The sequence below is a fragment of the Drosophila elegans genome, unplaced genomic scaffold (assembly GCF_018152505.1).
Source record: "Drosophila elegans isolate 14027-0461.03 unplaced genomic scaffold, ASM1815250v1 contig_814, whole genome shotgun sequence".
NCBI lineage: Eukaryota > Metazoa > Arthropoda > Insecta > Diptera > Drosophilidae > Drosophila > Drosophila elegans.
The window spans coordinates 1,297,315-1,323,581 of record NW_024546167.1 but is presented as its reverse complement, the minus strand read 5'-3'; the positions used below and the strand labels follow the sequence as shown (position 1 = coordinate 1,323,581).

Sequence of the window (26,267 nt, the reverse complement as noted above, 5' to 3'; positions counted from 1 at the left end):
AAAAACTTATAAGATTTAATAAAATGTACTTATATAATATTAATTTCATTAAATAATAATTTATTTTCTATTGTCTTTGAACCGGTTAATTTATTTATATAAGAGAAATATTTTCCAATTCTTACTAAAAATTAAATTTACGATTTAAAACTGTGCTGTTTGGTCTTCTACAAGAGTATGTGCAAGGCAGCATTTGGTCTAGTTGAGCGGAAACGGAAAACGAAACAAAAAACCAACCAACAAAGACAATTTGAAAGCCAAAATATTTGCCATTTCCATTAGGCAAAAGTTTGCTTTCAGACTTTGATTTTCTCTCCTCCCCTGGACTCAATTTACCCCGTTTCTCTTCTGCGCAACTGGCATTTTCTTAATAGGTCAACGGCAGTGGCGAAGAGTTTTCAATAAATTTCCTTGATTTCTTAGCCACAAAGAAGAAAAACACAAGACCGAGGCAACAACAGAAAAAGTTGCATAAATCAATTTCTTCTTGTATGGGGCACTTCTTCTTCATAGTTTTCCATGTTTTTAGCGCGAAAAAAGTTCAGATAGATGGCGAGAAAGAGAGAAACACTTTATTGCCTTGTTTTTGCATTTCTCTGGTAACGGAAGCAACAACCAAAGTTGAAATCGAAATGGAAATAGGAATGAAAATGGAAATTGCAAGGCCATTAAGGCAACGTTCTAAAAAGTTTATTAACAGAAAGGGAAAAAGCTATGGACGAAATAAAATATATATTTTGATTACCATTGTATTGAATATAGTTTTTAAAAGTTAATTGAATTGAATATAACTTAATATGTCAATTAAAACCAATTATTAAAACTAAAAACTCAAATATTGATGAGTGCTACAAAAATCACTAGCTTTTTAGATTATAAAGGTGGTAAAGCAATTTTCAAAATAGTTTCTATCCGGAAGTCTGGTTTTATTGTTCATTGCATAATTATTGATCGATTGCAAATTTTCACTCACCTCATCTTTGCCCTTGACGACACACATTTTGGTGTCATCCTCCGGCGACGTCCAGACCAAACGCTGCTGCTCGACGAGATCATGTATGCTTAAATTAAAAACCGTATTTCTGCAAAAGACAAACAAAAGGGAAATGGGATAAGAAAAGGTCCATCGCAAGTTTGTGGACTACAAATAAGTACAATTTGCCGCAGATAGAATTTTTGCGGTTCTCGTTTTATCATCCGTTTTATCAGTTGAGCACGGGGCAGCTGGCGATTGCGGAGAATTAATTAAAAAATTAATTAAAATTCATTTGGCCTTTTTGGGGAGCGGGCAATCGACACGCAGCCTGTGACCAGGACCACAAATAGTCGGCTCTGAACTGTGTTTTGTTTTCCTTTTAACCTTTTAACCTTTTACCCTCCTGTCGGCTCGACTGTGATATTTGTGCAGAAATTCCAAAATTCTCGTTAATAAAATTTTGCACACCCACATGTGGTGCTGCATGTTCGTGTGTGTGTGTGTGTCCGAATGCGACCCACAAAATGAAGTGGTGCAAGGATGGGCGTGTCACAGCCCCCGAATCCAGAGTTCGGGGGCGGAATTTCATAAAATCAACTCATTGATTATTAAAACCACAACTACGTGTGAGTGCAAGAGTGTGAGTGTGTGTGTATATGTGTGGTTAGTGCACCTTGGTGTGGGTGCACTTTGGTCGAACACTTTATGGCAAGCATATTCGGGGCTCACCCGAAAAACCTGCATAAACGACAGCCTTATCGAAGCTTTCCAAATTTGCTCTGCTCTAAATGCAGCAAAAAGAGCGGAAAATTTTGAATAAATATATAGATATGCAGATAGTATATTTGTGGGAGTACTGAGTTTGCATACAGATTGCCAAATTGAGTGAGGAACTGAAATGGAATGTGGAATATATAACTAATCAATAGGGTCATCTATATACATTCAAATTATTTTAGACAAAAATACATTTATTTTGAAACAAAACTTTTGGTGTCCTTTTTTGTTTCGCAGTTCAGCAGAAGAAAACGTGAACCAATGAATACCAAGATTGGAAACAAAATTAACAAAATTAAGCGAAATTGCCATAATGTTCAGTTAGCAGAGTCACTCTTCAAACGAATAGTTGGATAAGCTACAAAATAAGTGCACGCTAGGCATGCGGATAGCAAACTGCGATTGCAGTGGGGAAAAGGACACCTCCCAGAACAGGACACGGCCTTTGTTTGGCAATTATGCAGCGCGTTTTAATTATGACAACGGCAAAAGGCAACTTCAAACGAACGTGCACCATCAGCAGCATCGCAGGACAGCAGCGAAATCAGCAGAGTTGCTGCAGCTGCATTCTTCCTTTTCCACGGCTTTCACTGCCTGCTGTTTCCGTTGCCAGGACGCATATATAGCCAGGCTACATGCGTACGTATGTACACATAAAATGCGCTGAACCAAATTAGCATATAAAGGGGACAGTCGCCGTAATGGGTTGGACCTGGAAAGCTAGAAAGGCAGGTACAAGAGCTCAAATGTTGCTGATAGGTTAAGGGAACCGTGCTAGGAACATTGCCTCCGACAAAACATGGATACGCTGCTGAAAGATACATAAAACTTATATAGAGAGCTTAAGAAAACCAGTGAAAACTATCCAAAAATATCTATCATATTCCCAAAAAAAATGTAAGGCTTTTAAAACTTTTCTTTTTTTTTAACTTTGAAAACCTCAAAGATTAGCATTTAATTTCTTTTTAACGGAACTGCAATTTTTCTTTAACAAAAAATTAAAAATATTTAGCTTCAGAATTTTTTAATTTTTAATGCAGGAAAAAGATCACCGGTTTACCTATTAAATAAGCTTCACTACTATTATTGGATAACCTATTTCTATGTTGAATGCAGGAATAGTAAAATAAAAAAGAAAGGAAATGTGGTTTAAAGGGTGTACAAATTGCTGGTGTAGCTGTCGGTTGGTCGGCTTGCAACCCGCACAAACACATAAACACTTTAGCGCATTGCTTAGCACACATACGCAGAGTGCAACAAGCAATGCAAACGCTTGTGAAAATGTCGCGGAAAATGCCAAAGAGAGGTGAATGCAAAGGGAAATTCGACGTGGAAATAGGATAGATGCATGTATGTGTGTAGAGTGGAGTGGAGTGGAGTGGAGTGGAGCATTTTAAAGAACGCATTTGGCGTGAAAACCGAGCTCATAAATATTTTCCACACGGCGTAGTGTGTTAGTGTTGCAGTTGTCCCAGTTGCTGTTGTAGTTGCCTGCCAGCAGTGAACGCAACGATTACGCCAGGATTTCCACTGCTTTGGCTCGCATTATCCAGCCCTTGTTGTACTTGTTCTTGTTGCCACCCCCCCTGGCTGCAGTTGCACATTTAGCATTCCTTGTTGTTGCCGCTGCTTTGCAGTTTATTATTATGCAGCTTAAGCGCAGTTGGCAAATATAAAGGGAAATATGTGCGGAGTTCCTCCATGAAAACGTTTACATTTTGTGGGATAAAACGCAGGCGATAATGAGGCAGCTCGATGCCAACGAAATCGGCCAGGCCCATGTTGAGATACATGGGGGCTCCTGTTGGCAATAAGCTTAAAATTAAACGAACGGTTTGAGAAAATATAGTTCTGATCATACAGCTAGTGAGAAACGTATTTCAAGACAATACTTTTGAAGAAGTAGGAGATATCGTATTTGGTTAATATATTTTAAAGCTTTTTATATAAATAGCTCAATAATTGTTAGCCAAAGCGAACGTTAGCTGCACTAAAACTGCTTACTCTTAAACCACAACCGAAATGTATATTTAGGCAAGAGCTTTTAATTTTAATGAAACATAAAATGTGACAAACCAGCCCCAATTAAAGGATAAATTTGGGAAATATATTTACGAGCGTGTATGTGTTAACGATAACAAGGCAAATCAGGCAAAACAACATTTTGCGTGGTAACCATTTGATGGCAGGCCATGGTTTGAAATACCTGCGGTTTGGGCAAATGCCATTCGACCCCAAAATCATTCGTGGTTTATACTAGCATGATCCGAACACGAATCAATTTTAGGCCATATATATTTATATAATATAAATTCAAAGTATGGGCACTTCCAATTGCGAATACCTTAAAAATAAAATATAATGTCAGCGAATGAAATGAATAGGTGTGTAGCGAGAAAAAAAAACTAAAAAAAATATAATAAAATATAAATTCGTTGAAATTTCTAAAAGCACAATTTTTTTTTTCAAAATATTCAGAAAAAAAAATAAATTAATTAAGTTTTGAATGCCTGCCAGATACAAAATAACGTGCACACATCGAACATTCCCCATTTATTTGCCAGAAACAAATTTAAATATATTTAAAATCCACTTTTGGTTCCTCGCCGTCTTTAACCAACCGACAACCAACAAACAAATCAACCATACGCCACGTTGCCAGCCATCCGAACAGCAAAAACAACAAGGACAACCAGCAGGGAAAACAAAACCCGCAGGCAGGACCCTTTTCAAATATCAGCTGAGTGCAAAGAGGCAACACGAAACAAAGCCGCATGCACATAAATAACGAGATTGCGGTCGAGAAGACCTCGAAAACCTCGAAGAGGGTACATATAGAGGGTATCAGTCATAAAATAGATTGAAGAAATGTGTAACGTGGCAAGACGAAGGCGGGGAATGAAGCTCGTTTCGCCGTCGCTGCCGCTGCCATTTTCGTGGTTTGACCCACAAAAAGTATCGAGTACAGACAGAACAAGGCAAAGTCCCCAAACAAAAACATTAAGTCTAGACCCAAATAAAGGAAACCACAGAAAAAGATGAGACACATAAAAAATTACTCATACGCAACGTTGCAGGCTTTCTTTCACGACCTCGCTTAGTCAGACAACTTGTTTCTCTTTTCCATTATAAATAACACCACTTGAATGATTGATTTGATTTGCACTTTGTTTTCATGGTGTTTTCATTTTCTCTTTTTGAAAATGCTAACGTGACATGTAAACATTTGGGAATTAGGTAAATTAACAGGATCTGATATTCCTATCGTGTAACGAATGGAAATTATTGCCGTGCCATTTAAATAAGCAACATTCTCTTGATTTTCGTTTTAATAATCGAGCTACGTGAAGAAGTCTTAGGAATTGTGTGACTTTATTTTGCTAAGTTTATTGGGCTTGTTATGCAAATTTCTAAAGCAAGACATGAGCAGGAGTGCATTTATTTCGCAACCTTAAATTTAGTATTTAAAGCCTTAAAGTATACATTCAAAAATATTTGCTTTGTAAAACTGTAGAAACTTTAATTTAGAGAATACAAGATTTTGAGATTGTTTAAATTTCTTTAAGAAAGTGTAATAGTTTATGCAAACCAATTTAAAATTTGTTTAATGCCGATAACTATTTTGATAAGCGCTGCAGAACACTTCTTTTCCGTAAATCAATTCCATATCTCCATAAATTCCCTTTGAATGGCCAATGAAGATGGCAAATTGCAGGACTGAATTCATCAGGAGAAATGCCAGCCAACGTTCAATGTCACACGTCATCAGCGCCCCAAAGGAATGCCCGAAGGCAATCAGAGAAAAGAACACTCGACTTCCGGAATGCATTGATGCATTGATGCGTTGATGCCGATTCCGATGCCGATGCCGATTCCGATTCCAAATCCGAAGCCGTATTCGATGCAGAAAAAGCCTGCGGGGTTGGTATGTGGGTTGACATAACGGTAAATGGCTTTTCTGAATAGCTAAGCAAATCAGCCGAACTTCTCATGTTTCTACGCTTTCGAGGCTTTTCGGTTGCGCAAAATTTATGTTTGTCACCGCCATTTGCATGTGCTCGGTGTGTGTGTGTGTGTGAAATGGCTGCCATTGCAAAAAATTATTGAAGCGCAGCGAAGAAAGGGGAAATCCCCCCCCCCCCCACACACACACACATATCCAACACATCCATCACCATTTCGAGTTGAGCTTTTGTCATTTTTCATTGACTTTTTGACTCTGTCAGGGATACGGCTTCGACTTCAACTTCATTCCACATCACTCGATGATGCTGACTAAGCCAATTCAGGGTTCGGGACTCTGGATGCCCCTATTATACACTGAAAGCTAAACAAACCTTTTTAATTGAAAATATTTTTTCGAAAGGCTGCACACCAAAACCAGTTTTGCAGTTTTACACAATTTAAGGGGTTCTTCTACTCCAGAGGTGAGAAATTATCTTATTTGGCTAGGCATAGCGGTATGTTTTGTGAACAACTGGAAAAAAAATTATTAAAATTGGTCTAGTTCTTCTACAAAAAGACTTACTCGACAGTTAAAAAAAACTACTTTGGGGAAAGCGCGTTTATAGTGTACAGTGTATACCCTGATTGAAATAGGTACCTTACGGCCACCAGGAACATGCGAAAAAATATTATTTCGACAAAATTCTTTTACAGCGAAATTGTAGTTTTTAGCTCTTCTTTGCAAGGGAATATTTTGTGTAGTGCATGCCTCGGCAAGGATCCCGGTTGACGGTGTTCGAATTTCCATGTTATTGACCAAAGTTTTTTCTTATGTGCAAAAAGCCAAACCCAACGATACCAATTCAGCCCACCAAACCCCTAACAGAACCACGTCATACCGTTCCATTCACTCAATGGAGGCAGAAAATGTCGAAACTGTCAAATGCCAAAAACCCAAATGTGAATTGCCCGAGCTGAGCTGACCCACAACTTGATATCGTTGTAGTTGCAACACCCCCATAGTATTACCCACCCACCAAACCAATCAGTCCAGTTAACCAGGTGGTGGCATTTGACATTTGCCCTTTGGCCAAGTGATGTGCGAAGCGTTTGTTCCTGGCCACAGGCAAACATGCCAAAGCGAATTGCATTTCATCATTGTGGTCTCATAAGCATGATTAAACTCCAACTCGGCTCCGAAATTGGACATTCTTCGCAAAGCCACATAAAATATTAACTGCATTTTGGGTCGATTTTAACTTAATGAGTCTAGGACAGACGGCTTTGACCTGGACATCTGTCTGCCATTCTAAAATTACAAAACCGGGGCACCATAAGAACAAAAGAGAGACAAAGAAGGATATCGGTTTTATCATGGATTTTTTCACAAAAAAAGTCTTACAGGTAAAATAACTGAAAAAATATCTAAAAGCATTTTTTCCCCGATTGTTCCAATGGGAGCTATATAAAATTATAAAGGGTATAAAAGGACTTATAAAAAATTCAATTTTGTTAAACTTTACTCATTTTAAATCCACTTCTAATTCATCAATTAAAACCAAGTCAACTGTATAAGGAAATCCACATTTTTGAGAAGATATTTACAAATTCTTTACAAAGAATAGACAAAAGGACAAGGACTTACAATAAATACCTAAACCGGAAATCTGTTCTCTGGACAATGGCATAGACTAGGGTTTAAACAATAGCACATCACAAACAATGACTTTAGACTAACGTAGGCTTTTAAGCCACTGTTGACATGGCCCAACAATTCAATTGGGAAATCCTTCAATCCATTCATTAGGACGATTACATTTCAATCCTAAGGGGCTGATGGAATTGGCCACGCAGAAGTGGTCTTAAATCGTCAGAAATTAGCGGATGCATTCGGCACTCACACATAAACGCGGTTGTGAGCAAAAACCAGCACAAACGGAAATGAATTTGCGGTGCAGAAATGATTGTTGTGCGGTTGCACAAAGGACCCAGCTCACACACAAATATGCACTGTGCCGACACAAGAACAAGAACACAATGAAATAAAAGATGGACACCGCCGAGCGAATGAACGCATGTTTGTGAGTAAAGGAATTTTCAGACCTGCCGACAAAAGGAAAATTGCATACAAAAATTGGATCGTCCAATGCAAGTGAACAGTGGAGCAAATATATTATGAAATGATATAACAAAAAAATAGATTCGGCCCTAATTACATAGGATATCAAAATGCTCTTAAGAAAAACTATTTTGTAATAAATTAAAAATTAGACAGCATAAAAACACTGGCTTTTCTATAGAGCGCATTAAAACTAATTGTATATTTACTTCTGAAATTAATAATTTATATTTTTAATTTAATTAAAAAGCGTATATAAGCCACTGTGCACTCCCGACGATTGCGTTGAAAAAGACGTTAAAAGCCGAAAGATATGCTGACATATAGAGCACACTCGAGCTTAAAACGTGAGAGACAAAGACAGCAACACAGTCAGAGGGGGATAGCGAACGAATCAAGGCCCGTTAGGCAACGAATTGGATTTTTTCTTTGTTCGTTTAGCAATTTTATTTCCGCCTTTGTCGCGATTCATTCGATTGCCTGCCAACCTGACATGGAGGGAATGGAACGGAAACGCACGGGCGGAACGGACTGAAGTGGTAGTTGCGATGGCATGCCATGGAATGTGGCAATGACAGCAGGGAAAACGTTGGCACATATTTCCCATCTTAATGTGTTAACCCAATTTTCATGTCGAGCGCATTGCTGAGGAATATTTATAGATCGCAGCGAGCAAATCTAAAAGTGGAGGGGAAAAGCTTTACGAACATTTACCCCCGACTTGCTGCAGTGTAGAGGTGGTGTCCGCGTTAAGACAAGCACTTTCAGCTTATTTGCATAAGTGTCACAAGAGATACCAAGCGTAATGGCTAAGGTAGTTAGCGCAATGAGTTTAAAGTTTAACGAAAGACCAACAATCCTAATAAAAATAAAAGTGAAAGGTTTCAGTAATTCTGCTTAAGAATTAAACTTTCCTACTGCAGCTGTAGTTAATTGGAGTGGAAAATAAAACAACATATTAAAGAAAACGTTTATAGGAGTTTAGAAATCCTTTTTGCATGACTGACATAAGATGCGGGATAAAACTAAAAACACGGTACCTGCTATGCCACAGGAAATGTAACGGTATAGCTATGCCATGAAATAGGGGCGTTCAGGAGGTCTGGTTTGTAGTTCTCTTGCGAACCTTCCTTTCCACTCTTTTGTTTTTTTTTTTTACATTGTTCATGACGTTTCACATGCAAAACGCGTGTCACATTCGCATTTCCGCCTGTCATCCTAGTTTAGTTGGTCCACCCTACCAACCGCTACACCCGAAAAAGCACACCTACCCGCACGCACACTGCATAACCCAAGCCCACGCACACACCCAAACACACGTGGCGCTTTTTGGCTTTCACCAACAGTCGACGGAGAGGTTTCCTTTGGTTACTTTGACTCTTTCGGGGTCTGATAAGTGGATATGTGCGTGTGTGAATTCCTTTTCGCAGTGCGAGTGTGCAACTTGTTAAAAATCCATTAATCACGTAAGTGGCAACTCTGGCAACGACATTGCCGGCATACAAATTTGTTCATGCGTGTGAAAAAAAAAGGAATGGGAAATCCTCACCCGCACTACTTTTCGCCCCTGTATGTCAGAGTGTGTGAGAAAATGTCTGCGTGGGTCTCCTTTCCCGTAATTTTCCTGCTTTCGTTATTTGGTTATGCTTTTGCATTTTACTGCCTCATTATCCTTACATTGTAAATGGTTCTGCTGGAAAACTGCTTAAACGTTATTTATAGAATCTGTTTGGACAAATTATTTTGTAGATTTATTTTGTAGATAATTCAAAAACAATAGCACAAAATTGTGGGGCAATATTAAACAAAGATTACGAATAAAATTAATTAATTAATTAATAATAATAACATTTTTAATTTTAAAATGTAAACCCACTTTATTATAAATTTATTATCTTAACTTTGAACTGAGTTTAAGAAAAGACAAAGAAACTTAAAATCTTTTATTACAAACATGCATTTGTAAAATAAATTTGGTATTTTGAAAACGAAAAATTAAAGCACTGGAATTTTGGGTTTGCAATCTTAACCTGTTTAACTTGAAATTTTATTTTATTTATTTATTTATATTTATTTTTATCCCTCTCAATGACCACAAACTATTTTAAGTTTCAGACACGTCTGGACTTTTCCCATTGTACTTTTTGATAAAGGAATTCGGTTCCATGTGTTAATGCCTTCTATTACAAGCTGCAAGCATTCCTAGACTAAAAAAAGTTTGCACAGCGCCATACACGAAGACAAAGAATCAAGCGAGTTTATTAAGTCTAGTTGGGCCCCAAAATGTGTGCAACATTTTAATATGTACGTCAGTGCATTGTCCAAGTGTATGTGTTTATGTGGGTATGTGCTCATATACTGGCATTGTCTAGGCAAAATATAATAAACCCAACATTTGCCTCAGAATATTTTGCGGTCTGTGACAACGACAAAATATACAATACAGTCGCCTTACCCAGAGAAAAGCGCTAGAGTCTTACGCAACCCTGGCAACCCTGGCAACCCTTTAAGTCTTCTGGGGCTATATCTCGAGTAGGAAGTACTGGAAACTTTAGCACAGTTCCTCATATCTTTGGGGCACCTGCTGCAAAAGTTTCCGCTTCCTTTCGCACTGGTTTTTGTTTCTCTTGCCAGCGTTGCAAAATCAAAGTTGCCACGAACTAGCTACGGGTAGACTTTTCCACACTCCCAAACTCACCATATTTCCCATTTTTGGCCCTGAGAAAAGTTCTCATGTTTATACGAGCAAATATGGGGAAGTGAACATGCTCCTATCTTCTACTTAAATTAAATACAATGTCTGCGAAAAGTAAATTGAAGTTTGCTTTATATGCCTTTTTCACTTGCCCTTATCCTTTCCAATTTCAGAATGTTCTCGCTTTTGCTCTGCCGAAGAAGTTTCATTTAATTCTCATGTTCAACTAATTCTCTGGAGCCGACTTACCCGGAATCTATACATTGGGGAATTGACATTGTAGCGAAGTCAAAGAGGATATTTTTGGAAAATTTAATTGAATGCACTTTAGCTCTTGTTTCGCAACTTAATATATATTTTAAGTGCAATTAAGGTAATTTATTTAAATATTCGATTGGAAATTTAGCTGCTTATTTAGAAAAAATAAAGGATATATAGAGTCTTACCTGGCACCGATGAGCAGACTGTTGCCATCCCTGGTGACGAGCTTGAAGTGATCCACGACACTTTCGTTACCCACAAACTTTAGTACATCTTCGGGACCTGCAAAACGGAAAGAACAGAGGATTATAAATAAATTGCACCGGGCAGCAGGGGAAAGTGGGTTGAAAATGGCTGGGAGACAGATGAGTTGGCCGGATGGTTTTGGTTCGGCCAGCAAATGCCTAATTAGGCAATTAGGCAGCGTTAAAGGCGACAAAAAGCAGTTGAGAAGAATGGAAAAAGGCAAGCGGATAATCTGGCGGCACAGAGAAAAAAAGGGATGCGGAAAATGCTGCCACATGGCGGAGCTTAGAGAAACGTTGCAGCTGGAGTTGGAAAATGGGAAATGAAAATGGGGCTTGGTGTCCTGATGGCAACTTTCCCCCCATAGATATGCAAAAAAGGGGGCAGATGCACCAAGAATAGCCCGTTTAGCAACACCAACATAATCAGCAGCTGCAAGTACATTTTTTGTCCTTCGTTTACTTGGGTTACTTGCATCTGCTTTTTGCACCCGTTCCGGAAAATCTTTGTTACTTGCCACTTGCCACAAATTGCCGCCAGTTCATCTATCTGACTGACTGATAACAAGAAAACCAGTTGCCAAGGGTCTTTTAAGCCGAAAGACACATTTTGAAATTCAGATAAATCATACAGTGTTTTAGGTAAAATGAAAAACAAACTATGTACTTTGGTAAACCATTATAAATATAATTTTGAAATATTTTGGATTTTGTCTAAGGTCTTAAAAACTAACCATATTCCCTACATGTTTTTCAAAAACTTTGTAGCCCTTGTATCTCTTTTTTTTAAGACTTTTAACGTAAAGAAACAAAATTACGCATACGACATGTATCCAATTTTGTATACACAAAATAGTTATGTTTATGATTGACACACAATTCGGATCCCACTTTAACATTAAGGTGTAGACTTCACGTTTTTATCTCACTTTAAAAACATCATTGATGCTCTTCTTTTGCACAATTTTTTGCCTTTTCAGCAAGCTTTTAACTTTTAACTGCAAATGTTCGGTCAACCACAAAAGAGCGAACAATTTTTCCGCGTTTTTTTAACCAATGTCCTTTTCAACGCGGAAATGGCAGCGCAGAAGAGGGCTGGGAAATGCCACCTGGTTATTGAAAGCGCATTTGGACGCATTTCATGCTCGTCCACTTTTCATTTCAACGGTTGAGGATAAAAAACCAAAAACTGCAAAAAACGAACGCCAAAGTTAATGGGTAGAATGAACGCTTTTATGCACGAGACAGAAGAGCCTTTTGTTTGCTTGACATTTAACGTGACACGCGGGACATGTGCACAACTGTAGGGGTGGTGTTTCGAATTTTTCAGGGCGGGAGAAGTGTGCCAACTACAGGAAAAGTTAAAACCTGGACCCGCAGCAACAGAGCCCTTCAAATGAAGCAACATTTTTTTAATTTGGCTCTGTAATTAAAAGTAACAAAAGCAGCAAAAAGCAGCCGAAGGAAAGGAAAATGAAACGAAACAAAACAAAAGCTAAAGAAAGTCAGGGAAAATGAAAGCAACGAATGGAAAATAATTATTGCAGACAAAAACATGAGAAATGCTTACGGTAGAAGGATAGACAAACAAGATGGCATTACATAATATAGAGGTTGGAAAAATGAAGAATTTACAAAATATTAAATATAAAAGTTAAATAGAAAGCAGTTTGGTTATTCTCCTATATAAATGTCGAATTATTATTTTTAATTTGATTTCTATTCAATAGATTTATATTTTTAAACTTTAAAAACCAATTAGTAATACTTAAGCACAAATAATAGAGACAATTATAAATCATAAATTTTATTTTAAGTGAAAATATTAAAGAAAACTTTGCAATATTAATAGCTAGAACCATTTGCTGTTTAAAATATTTAAAATTATTGTTACTTGACAATATTAATAGCTAGAACCATTTGCTATTTAAAATATTTAAAATTATTGTTACTGATTTGAAGTCTAAGTCTCCTCGTCATTTTCTCTACTTTCTCTTCAGTTATTTTTCAAGACGATTCATAAAGCTTAGCCATTTCGCTCAACCATTCTCATTTGTATGATAATGATTCTCATTTGTTGTCTTCGCAGCTTTTCCTCACCCACAAAAGGCCGCTGCCAGCCCATCTCATTACTCAGCCTGTTCCCCGAAGCACTTTTTGTGGTAGTAGAAGTCCAACTTTTGTTTAATGCCACCGCGGGCCTTTTGTCGACCTGGCCAAAAACTTTGTAAGCCCAAAATTGTAAGCCAATATTTGCCTTACCTACATCTGCATACAATACCACGCGCACACACATTCATCTGCATAGAGTCAAAAGTGGAAACGGAAAAGAGCGAGAAATTCCGCAACCAAAAATCTAATATTTACCTTGACTTTACAAAAAGCAAACGGCAAACTAAAAAAGCGTTCCCCCGACCAATTTTCGTTCCCCATGAGCACACTCGCATAGTAACATGCACATACATATAGAGGTATGTATATTTGAACAAAGGGCCGTCCATCCAGACAGGAAAAGGAAAGAAAAGGGAACCGAGTCTATCACTTTAATCAACTGGACCGTCTGACTGCTCGAAATTATGCAAATTCAACGGAAAATAAAGTAAAATTTCTGACGTACGGCATCTAGCAAGTGGACTGAAGTGAAGTGAAGTGAAGTGAAGTAGAGTGGAGTGGATTGGAGTGGAGTCCTCCGTGTTTGACATTGACTTGCGGACGTGACCGTGCAAGGACCAAGCAACTTAATGGTCAACTTGGTCAACTTCATCGCCACCACCTTTTGCACACACAAATCACAAAAAGCGAGCGGTGCGGCAGAGGCAGAGGAAGAGGCTAACAAATAAGCTGATTATTAAATATTTTCTTAATGAATTTTTCATTTGCACTTGCGGAATTCTCGGCATATTTGCTCATGATGCCGTTCACTAGCAGGTGCGATGACCATTCGCGCAGCTCTCATTCTTTTTGCAAGCCATTCCCAGGCAGCCTGGCCAGCCAGGCCACCGAAAGGCAGACAACAATGCAGCATTAAAAATGCAAAAACCTTTTCTTAAATGCAAGCCAAATGTAGCTCTTAGTGCTGCCAAGAGAAATAGCAGAGAAAAGGCGGTGATAAAAACGGCTAAAAGGCACCGTCACTAACGCACAGCAGAAAGGAAGCGGCAGTCTGTCAATAATAAAGGCTTCCGGAGGAAAAATGCAAAACGGGCGTCTTCTGGACTCCTAAGCTGGTTATGAATCGCATACAAGTAGATGTTTACAAAATGCACGGAAAAACTTTAACATAATTGTCTATATTGGTAAAAAATATGTTCAACAATTTTATTTTTTAAATTCAGCTTTTTATTGTAAGTACTTTTCTATTATAGCACAAACACAAACATATTTTTTTAAAAATGTAATCTATTTCGTTTTGTGTGTGCTCTTTTTATAAAGTGGTATATAAACCTATTATTTCACAAGCTTGTCGTTATCACTAAGTCCCATTGAATACTCTTACATAAAAACAATACAACACAAACTCACAAATCAGTGTAAGAGGCACATGAATGTAAGAACTTTGTTTCCACGAATATAATTGGGAGAACTACAGATTTTTGTATATGTTTTCACATGGGGATTGGCAAAAAAAAAAGAGCTGATAAGGCAAAAAACAAGTGTAATCTACAAACAAAGAAATAAATAGCAATTCAATGCCCCAATTAATGGGCAACTAAAAGTCTTCCCCCAAAAATTAACAGAAAGTGAAAAGCATGGGCTAGATTATTAATGAAACAAAATAAGTCAAGGCTTTATTGATTACCAGAAGTTGACAAACATATTCTTTACTCAAATTGAATTTATGTCAAATGTGTTATAAATTTTTAGTTAGCTTTAGTACCCTTTGACAGTATCTACCAAACCCTACACTTTTCTTCCGGATTTAATGGCGCGGATGTTGGGCAGCTGAAGATTTCGCCAAAGTGTGGCAGATTTTTCACCGACTCGCTGATGAGCGCAGTGTCCGATTCAGATTCAAAATATGACAAATACTTCTCAGTGCCCACGAACTCCTGGGCATAATTGAATAGAAAGAGCTGCTTCAACGGCACATCGGTAAATTCGGGTTGATTCTGATTGAACTCGGAGTTATTCCCAAAGTAGGTTTCGTAGATTAGGTCCAGACTGGCCACATAGGATGCCCGTTTGTTGATTTCCTTGGCGTGTGTCCGATTTAAACAAGACAGGGCATCGATATAGCCCTGATTACCCTCGAAATCTCTTAGAATTTGTCCAAGGTTTCCTTGACTGTCAACATGCAGGAAATATGGCTCAAAGGCATTCAAAATCGGTCGAGCCAAGCTGAAGCCCATTAGACTCATTTTGAAGACGTCATGACTTTCGGGCACAAAAAACGGCTCATTCAGCATATCGAAGGGCACGACGATTGTGTTACCACTTGCAAAGAAACGGGGCTTGGGATCCTTAAATGGCAGTTCGTCAAAGAGCAGAAAGAAACCAGTGGCCTTGGGAACAGGTCCATCAAGTTGTTTTAGAACTCGACGCGTTCGGTGCTCCATTACTTTCAGCTGAGCTCCGGCGAAATTAGGCTCCGTGTCCAGTTCCAAATCTTCGTAGAAATTGGTGACGAAGCGGCGATGATTTACATCATGCGGCATTTTTCCCACTGTCACCGTCATGGCGAGCAGTTTCTGTTGCAGATGGGAGACTTCCTTGTCGGTCAAGTGGAAGCGATTCTCCTCTAACTTATTCAAAAAAGTTTGCGATAAAGCATCGAAGAGTCGCTGAACTTCTTTGGTGTACTTCTCGAACTTTCCCTGTCCCAGATAATAGTTTTTGTAGAGCAGATCGCTGGCCAGCTCCATTTGCACTGCGACGGCAGCGGCACACTTGGGTGCTCCTTTAAGTAGGCTTCCATCCAAGTCTAGGAAGAAGAGGCTGAGTTGAGCCAAAAGGTAGTTGACCACCACCTCGTTGTCGTACCTTCCGAGGACTCCGTTTATACCCTCCAGATACTCCATGTTATGTATGTAGATTTCAAAGCTCGACTCAAAGGGTCGGCCAAAGATGATCTCAAGATATTTGTCCAGTTGTATACCGGTTCGTTTCTCGATATCTTCAAGGTTGTAATATCCAGAATTGCTGCTTTCTATACCAGCCAGTGTCTCAAGATCAGCAGCCAGATTGATTACACTTCTTGCGAAAGGAGCAGCCTGGTTTTTCCACACTCCGCTGTCTATAAGCAGAGTCCTGATTATGGACAAGTCGTTAAATGTGTGCAGGTTTATGCCCAAATTGCCGTCGGGCACGTACTGGTGTAGGGAAAACTTGGTGGAGTCCCTTTGGTCCGGTTCTATGTTAATCCTGATCAAAAGGTTCTCCATTCCATACCGTCGCAAGTGAGCAAGCGTCTCTAGCCACTGGAACTTTTCCTTGGGCCACTGACTTCCGCTGGCTACGAGTGACGGCCAGGTTATATTCTCACCCGGAGAAATCAAGTTCAGATAGGCCATTAAACGGCGAGTGTTCTTAGGGGCCGTGAGACAGGTGTTGTAGTAGCGCCACACTTTCTCCTCCACAGACGTCTCGTCTATGAAAACTCGATCCTTTAGCAGATCAAACATTGACTGCAGCCTGTCTGTATATCTTTTCCTGATTAGGGCGTTGTCGGAATAACAATTATCTTTTCCGTGCAGCTCCACGAATTTACCACTGGCATAATTCTGGAAGTCCTGGCAGGGATCGGCACTTTCGTTCATCACCTTTTTAAGGTAGTCCAGGATCCGGTCATCGGGGGTGGATCCAACAGCAAAGCTTAACAAAACCAGAAAGCAGCAAGTTCGCACTATTCGCTCCATTTTGGTTGAGAAACTGATGCCTCCGAATCGAAAGCAGGCATTTATATAGACGACTGTTTGCTGCTGATAACTATTTCGTTAGTCGCACTCATACAAATAAAATAATCAAAAATAATAAAAATCATGCGTAGATAGAAGAACAATAATAAAAACATTTGGCAGAACGAAAGATGAGAGTGAAGCATCGACCAATCTAATCAATCTGAAAATTAAAATTAAAATACTGAGAATTGTTTATAAAGATTATGTTCAAAAGCTCAAATATGATTGCTCAAATATGATGTTAATTTTATTAGTTAAAAAAAAAAGAAAACTTAGATTAATATAAGATCTTCTTCTAAATATTGGTTGTTATTACTTTTGTTTTTAAATGAAGAAGCCAAAGACTTAATTTGCGTTTAAAGATGTTAAGACATTACTTCAAGAGAATATCCTGACACCTCTCATAAAAAATATATGCGAATGAAAAATAAAAGTCCGTTTTTCGAGGGTTGAAGGTGAAAAACGGCTTCGCTTGCCGGAAAACAAAATGCAGCGACGCGTGAAAAACATTTCCCGACTTTGGAAGCCCTTCCACACACCCCAGAAGAGCAGCAACAATAACACGGAGGCCGGAAAAAATAGGAGAAAAGGAAAAAATCCCTCGTTGAGATTTGCATTTAATTGAAATGAACGCCAACGGTCCACGGAGGACGGTGGACACATCAAATGGCCAAACCAGACCAAACCAGACAGAATCTGAATCCGAATCGGAATCTGAATCTGAATCTGAATCCGAAACCGAATCGGACGCACAAAAGGCGGAAGAAGAGGGAAAAAAAAGGCAAACATCAAAAGGCCGAAATTCAGGGGGCCATGGAGTTTATCCTCCTGGAGGTCCTTGAAATGTAATCCGAAATGAACGCCAGGAGCTGACCCTGGAACAAGGACAGTTCCGCAACAGCTCTTCCGAATTCCAGCTCATCGACGGACTGACTCCGGTCTCTTTCATTCCTCTTAGCTCGATTGCAATGTTTGATTTGCTTTGTTTTGTTTTGTTCTGTTCTGTTTTGGCCCTCCTGTGCCAAAACCAAAATTGTCAATTTCGGTTTCTGCTGACATCGGCATCTTGATGGCGAATCACTGTAATTTTTCGGGGATTTTCGTAATTCCAGGTGCAAATGGGATTGGTAATGATATTGCTTATAATAAAAAAAGATTTGCATTGCTCAGAAAGATTACATTTTGAAGGTGTTATCAAAAGAGCAATTTAAAATACAAATGGTTGCACGAAAATATTTTCTTTAATTCCCTTAAGCTTATCCGACTTATTCAACAACATTCTTCCCTTCTCATATTACGAATCGAATTTATTCACAGCATTCATCCCAAATAACAATCACAAATCATTCAAAATTATCTTATTAAATATTCTTCATACAACAATAAATCGTTAAAGCAACCCTCAATCAGTGGGGAATATTTTTTCCACTTCATAAGCTTTTTTATCTCGCATTTTAATGCAAGCAAATTTTTGTCCAAATCAAATTTATTTAGCGCAAGTGACGACAGCCACGCCTCGATGTTTGTGTAAAGTGAGGAAAACCGCCACAAATAAATAGCTTTCGGCCGTGGGTTACGATTTTTTTCGCCACATTGAAAACGTCATTAATATTTCAAACCGTTTGCCAATTACATTCGCATTCATCACCAATTTATGCATGAAAAAAATACATTTAAAAATCAAAGCGGGGATAAAAGAAGTATGTAAATTTTACGGAATTCATTTAGCTGCGGATACATTAAATTGTGAAACTAAACAAAATACATAGAAATTCAGGTGTTTTCTCAATAACCTAGTTAGCATTCTAATGACGAGTTTAAAAAAAAACATTCGTTTGTGGTTGCTTTATTTAACCAATTTGTTCTTCTCAATTTGAAATTATTTATCTGAAACCTCAATTTTACTGCTGCAGGCACGTCTAAAATGGAAAGAAGACTTAAAAGCTTATTTTTTTCTTTAGAATCTCAAATGGTTAATCATGGAGTAACTTAACACTGAGAAAAATCAATACATTTTACACGAGGCCACCTGTCGTTCACATCCTGCTTGGGCCAATCGTGTTTGCAGCAAAATGAAATTAATCGGGAGACGTTAAGGGAAAGGCCGTAAAGGCCTGTAAATTCATTTAGGCCCAAAGAGCAGAGTTCCTGGCGTTGAGCTTCTCCGCGTGTCCTGCGGTGGCCGCGAAATGTGACAGGATATGAAATTCATGCCATTTATGCAGCAATTAACGCCAGGCACATGCGCGGGCTGCAGGATCCATTGGACCTGCAGGACTTCGGCGTCGTACTGCATGCTGCTTTAATTATTATTGTATTATATTGCATTTATTTACGCACGTCGCGTCCTGCTTACAGATATCCTTTGTACACTCTCCGGAAAAGGATGCATTTTCCCGACATCGCGACCCCGTTCATGTCCTTTGCGGCCTGTTGAAACATCAGACGGGCCACAGTCGAGCTCCTTAATGACAACAAATTGTCGCAACAAACTACCAGGTGTTCCCGCAAAGGAAACCAAAGAATTTCACGGCACCATATGTATGCAACGAAGGGCGAAGCAACTTTATCTGAGAATTTCAGCAGAATAAATATCTTCCATTAAGTGGAGTTATAACTGAGAGCTGAGAAACGGGTGACGATGTAAATTAAGCGTTGCAGGTTGCTCAAATTGCCATTGACTGTTGACTTATAAGAAATTATCTTTTCATTTCTTAAAAAAAAATACATTTGCAGTAGATTTTTATAAAAATCTGCTACAATTCTATTGTATTGTTTTATTGTCCTAAATTTCTTATTAATTTCTTTTCTGTACATTTGTAAAATGTACCTTTTAAGTTTTAAATTTATTACAAAGTAGCATTTGCTTTCTTTTATTTTTTTATTGAGTTTTATGCTGCTTTAAGCAGCATAATTTTCAAACAGTTTGTACATTTCATTTCTAAGAATATTCGGTTCACATTAAATCGTAAATAATCATTGTTTGACAGACTCTCGCTCTTTTAAAGTGAAATTTCCAAAACTTAGGGTGCACACTCTTTGTGACACTTATTTCTTCGTCATTAAGGAGCATCCCCTTTTACGCAGAACGTGATATGTTATCCAAACAGGGTCTAAATGATGCTACCAGAGTTTCACATCCCCATCCTGCCCAGCCGTGTGTTTACTCGCATAATCCCAGATCTTGGCTCCTGGCACTCAAACTCACAGCGACATGACTCAGATAAGATGTGCTTTACATGTGCCTAAACAAACACGAGATGGGAGGCATGTACCTGGGTGCCATTCCACTCAGGTGCAGGTTATCCCATACCCACATCCATTTGCAACTGGGGCACACAGGAATGAATCACTAGCTGAAGAAGTGTCAGTGTTGTCATACTCCATGTACGTAATGTGGCTAAGTTGGGCTGAAAACAACGCTAGCAATAAATTGAATTTAATTCAATTCCATGCCTTTTAAAGGTAAACCTTTTATTATTCTTTAATTGTATAGGGTATTTAAAGACATGCCAATGAACTGTTTATTGCCACAATAATTATATAATAACATGAGTTCCTTAATTTCAAATCAATTTATTAGGCATTAAAGATATTTATCAAATCTCTTGTTCATGAAATTTCCAAATAGCCAAATATTTTGGGGGGACTTGAGATATGTTTATTCCAATATGACTTAACAAAACACATTTTACTTTTTGTTGGCTTAAAACTAAAAAAATTTATTTTTGAATTCTATACAAGCTATTGGAAATAATTAAATTTGTAAATAAATGTAACATTTATTTTATTACTTTTAAGTTTAGGCAACTAGTCAAATTACATTGCTTTACAAATTTAAGAATAATGAAGATAAAGTTTATAGACTTGTAAAATGACATTTTTAGTAAAATTATATATAAAGCGTACTAGCTGAACATAGATAGTTTTAAGTACAAGATAATTCAAATTTACATGTCATTTAAGACTTATTTAACATATATTTTAATTATAGATACATCACTAGATCTCATACGTTTGCTACAGCATGCTTATATTTTTGAAAATTTAGCTAACAAACAACTAAGTTCGCAGTACTGAACAGATCCGAGGGCTCAGGTGTATGCACTAAACACACGCGTCACTTATTACAGTGACAATGATATGCCGCTTGCACACAACTATGGGCACGAGCTGAGCAAAAGCCTGGTCGTGGGGGGGACGGGGAGGGGCTCCGGGGCTCATCCTGGGCCGCCAAACAAATGTCGGCGGGTGTAATTGATCAGGACTGACTGGGGCACGCACACAATCAAACAATGACTTGCAGTTGCCCCATAAATCGACTGCACTTAACGCCAAGGCAAAAGGGCCCATCTAAGAAATGCTCGGCACGAAATCCAAAATGTCAGAGGCGGGCGAAAAAGGTGGGTAACACAACATGCATTTTATACAGAAAGAAAATTTCAGGAAAAACAATGAGGCTTTCACAGCGATAGAACACGTCCGAGAAGGAAAATAGTGTACGCGTTGGCAATCATGCTAAAGAATAATAAAAGCCATTTTGTAAATATACCTTGTCGGAGAAGTAAACCTAAATTACAATTTTAAAGTAGGAAATTAAAATAAAATAAATTTAAAAAAAAATATATATATGTATATATATTTGTTTTAAATCAGCTTCTAATTAACTGCAAAAAAAAATACGGAAAGAGAGTTAAATCTATTTTTAAATAGTCAAAAAAATAACAATAGAATCATAATTTCTTGATTTGTTCCAAAAACAATTTTTATTGCAAATATCATAAAAAAATATGAAAACGTATGGCACTGTGGATTTTAATTTTTTTTTTTTGCAGTGCCCGAGCATGCAGCACGTGCTGAAGTTGATGTGAATTGCCACATGGCAATACATGACCCATCCCCTGTGGGATCGCCAACTGGTGCTCCGCTCTGATGATGATGAAGCTGATGATGGCGACGACGAGGATGGGCACTTTGCTCCTGTTTAATGATGCCGTTTGGCTGACGCTCGAAGGACATCTGCCCGGCTCATCTAGACGTGGCTGCTGAGCCATTGCAGCGCCGTGACAGCCACATGTATGTTACGTTCGCTGGCTTTTCATCAGTCCGGATCCGGATCCGGAGCGAGGCCATCTCAAGTCCGCTCCCCTTCCGACTTGCCGCTCTGATGAACTGATGATCCAATGACCCATAAAACGGACGCTGCCACCGGGCGGCATCAGCTTTGCCCGGCTTTTGTGGTTCACATGGCACGCGCACTATCACACAAAAAGCGCCGACTGCAGTGATGGGCAAGGTAAAACTTTTAATTGACCCAAATAGGGTACAACAAGTTTATGTAAGCAAAATAGACCAAGCTACATATTACATAGTTCTAAAACCACACTTAATGTTTTGGTATGGTATGATTAAAAAACATTACTAATTTTTTATCATACATTAACCACGAAAATTAAAGATAAAATAATTTCAAAGTCGAATTTTTTTAGGGCATTTGAATTTCCTGCATTAAAATTTGATAATACATTTTAGGGCACAAACGCCATTGGTGTAGCAATATTAAGAAGATTTTTCTATAGTACTTAATAAAAAGAAAAGTTCTGTAAAAATCCCTTTAAATTACCAAGTATGTGTAAAAAAATTGCTCAGCTAAATATTTAATAACAAACCTTTTTCTTGACATAAGTTTTATATTTTTGTGAAATAAACAGTACGATGAAAAATACTATTATTGATTTTTTCATCCTCAGCAAATAAAATTGGGGAAAAAGTACATTCAGATACTTCCCATCACTGAGGGCGGCTCATGTCAAATCAAGCATTTGGTAGTTGGTCGGATCACATTCACAAACGGCAACGGACGAGGAAGGCTTAACTTTGCAGTTCTGCTGGGAACCGCCCAATTTACATCGATGCATCTGCCTCGAATTGAGGCCACTGGTTCCCACAAAACTTACAAGCGTGTGTATCTTAGTGATTATTAAAGCCGAAAACTACCAATATGTTCCTTCATTTTTTCTACCACCGAATCGAAATAAATGACTGGCACTCTATCAGTGCGAGGGAAATAATTGAAATTGTTTGACGCAAGAGCACTCTTATTTAATTATGAACAATATATTTAAATTTTCAGTTAAATCTAACCAATTTAGAATAAATTATTTCACTTGAGAGTATTACAGTAAAACAAAATTAGATTTTAATCTCATTTTAGTTTAGTTTTTTGTATTTTGTTATTTGGGACATTGCCATCGTGTAATTAATTTATTGTTGGTTGCAAAGCTTATACCTTTTTATTTTGTATACTTTAGTGAAACAAAGTTCATTTACCTAACGTATAAACCCACCTTTTTTTCTCCAACATCATTCAGTTTAATTTTCGATTTAAAAGTATTGTTTTTTCTATTGGCTGAATCTAAACACCCATTATTTTTTAATAAATACCCCAAGATTACATTATCCAACTGATTGAATTTAAGATTCTTTCCAATTGCTTCCAAAACTTATCAATTCACACTGAGAGGTATACAACATTTAGTAGCAGACAAAGCATATGTCATGGAAACTGCAAAAGCACTGAATAGCATCCACATGAGTGTACTTTACTCTGGGATTTGATTTGGTGCGGACTCCTTTGAGCATTCAAATCGTCAATGTCATGTTTTACGATGGCGGAATATACATATTTATAGATCCTTTCAACTACTTGTGGCATTTCGAGGTCCCTTGCAAAGGGTTTTCAGCCTGTTCAGCACTTTGTCGGGGTAAACTTCTTCCGCAACGTTTTATTTATTTAAACGGAAAGCCGATGAAGCCGAAAGTCTTAAGTGCGGGGTGGGTGGGCGAAGGAACGACGGCTTGCTTTGAAATCGACCAAAGAGGCTGGTGCTTTTATAATTTTACGCTGTCGAATACGATGGCAAGCGTACGGCTCACGTACCAGGAATACAAAAGACATAAAGAGTACAAAAGATATAAAGTAAACTGAAAGTAAAGATAAAAGCGCCACAGGCCCTGAAGAAGTGCAAAGACAATGATAAGAACTGGGGATAAGGGCGAGCGCAGAAAATGCTTGTCAAAATAAAAAAAAAGAGGAAAGCTGGGAAAGCTGGGAAAGCTGAGAAACATGGAAAACGATGAAGTCGACTCCCCGGGTTTTTTACTTGTCATGTCGGGGTCGGGACCTCTCACAAAGGCAATAATTTCGCCTTGGTATTTATTTTCACCTTGGCAACTGATGAATTGAAAAACTGAAAGTTTATAGGGGATGCTAATGGAGTGCAGTTATTTAAAGGGTAAAGTATGGTTTATATTTAAAGAGTATTTAAAGATACTTATTGAAGTGGAAGTCGCAGAAGTCCACAGCTAATATTGATACACACCTGGAAATATAAAAAAAAAAATGTTGATTAACTCAAGTTTAAGTTTATATTTTACGTTAAAGAATATAATTTTTATTCGTTTTATGTCTTATTAAATTGTATATACCGTCTTAAACATACAAATAAGACAAAAAGGCACTCAATTTAATTTTATTTAAATATCTTAAGCCATTTACACCATTTCTTTCCATGACAGTAGCGCACTTATAAGTTAGTTTTTCCATTCTTCACCTAATTCCGATGTGGATCTCTTAATCCCTTTTTAATTCTGTACTAATCAAATCCTTTTTTTTATTTCATTATGCAAGATTTCACAGTGCTTTCATTAGTTTGTATTGATATACATTTTTAATAGCACACACTTAGAGACCAGCGATTTCCATTTGCTTTTCACAATTTTTTTGTCAGTTCATTCAATTCACTGATTAGTTTTCAATTGGACCAGCCATTAGAGCTCCATTTGAGTAATGCACATCGCGTTCTGCAACTGTGTTGGACAGTTGCCTGGCGACTGTCGGCTAAAATGAATAATCGAATGGCGCTCGGAACTGGGAGCTGAATGGAATCCTGGTCCTGCCCCTTTGTGCATATTGCCCTTTTGGTTCGCTGCTCGCTCGCATCCGTTGCAGCTGGTTTTCCCCGAGTTTTCGCCTCTATTTTTGCCTCTATTTTTTGGTTTTTTATGCGATTGCTTTCCACCAGGCCACCCATTTATTTGCTCGTGACAAGAGGGTCCAACCAAAGAAACAAAACAACGTTTAAAAGATGCAAATACCGTTGGGTTTCCTATATTGCGGATGGCAAAATGGCAATAAAGAAAACTAAAATCAATGGAAATATTCGCGTTGGCATAAATTCCCTTTGAGGGCAATGGGCGAGCAACAAAAATTGCACACAAAAAGAGACTACAATTCGAAAAAGTTTGTAACCCAGATTCCTTTACCCTTTCGCTTGCAATTTTTCACCAATTTTGTATTATTATTATTTTTTTTTTTTTGAAACTCCAGCCGCAGGTGTACCGCTCGTATATGCTGGAAATAGTAGAACATGAATCAGAAGGGGGACGAAGTGCAGAACTTTCATTGTTTGCATCAGACCAAAAGGTAACGCATATTTTTGGGCTTAAAAACTATAGTTTCATGAAACAGAAATTCTTCTGCTGAATTTTTTACGCCATTGGATGTGGATAATATTTTCGTAGAGGGTAATTGAATGAAGGGCTAAGCCTTGTTTAAATTCTTTAAAAAATACTGGTTTAAAGATATTCTTAAAACTTAATTTTTTCGGATGACATAACTAAAGTATGCCAGCTTATTTTTCTGCTGTTTTCTTTCCTTAGTATGTACAACTTTCAAGATAATAAAACTAAAATTATTATAAAAAGAAATTTGTTTAGGCCCTTTTGCAATGCTTAGGCTACTGATGGGAAACATTGTTTTTGAATTCTGTTCTGTGGTCTTCATCTTGCAGAAAACTTTTTCCCCTAACTTTTTTCGCTGTTTCTTTTCCTGTTTCTGGTATGGCTGCCATTCTCTTTGCATCTCCTCGCTTTCGCTTTGCCTGTCCCAAGCACACACACACAAATACACACCCACATGTCCTGGGGCAAATTTATTGAATTCGCATAGCAGCCAGGAAGGCAACTTAATTTTGAAGAGAAACTTTGTTAAGGTTCGCCATGTGCTGCAACAAACAGGAAATAACCTAAAAGGCCAGCCAAAACCTCCCAGACATTTTCAAGTGCCTTTTTGGGTGGGGGCGTGACCAACAACAGGAACAGAAACAACAACAAGCGCTGCTAAAGTTGGAGGTTTCGGTTGGTGTTTGCATTTTGTTAAGTGTTGAAAATTTATTAGTTTCACCTTAATTTGTTTGTTGACTGCGCTTGGCAGAGGAGGGGTCCCAAAAGAGTAACCGAAAATGTGTTTTTTTTTTTGTGGAAGCAATTTATTGTTATTGCCTTCAACGCC

At 38.1% G+C, this 26,267-nt stretch overlaps 1 protein-coding gene across 1 annotated transcript in view; it reads right to left on the bottom strand.

The window, feature by feature from the left end:
- Positions 1–26,267, bottom strand: part of LOC108141812 (semaphorin-1A) — a 140,450-nt gene that overhangs the window by 31,672 nt on the left and 82,511 nt on the right. Inside the window, 2 exon segments of the mRNA XM_017265389.2 lie at positions 974–1,082; positions 10,959–11,055. Coding sequence (XP_017120878.1) covers positions 974–1,082; positions 10,959–11,055 — 206 coding nt within the window.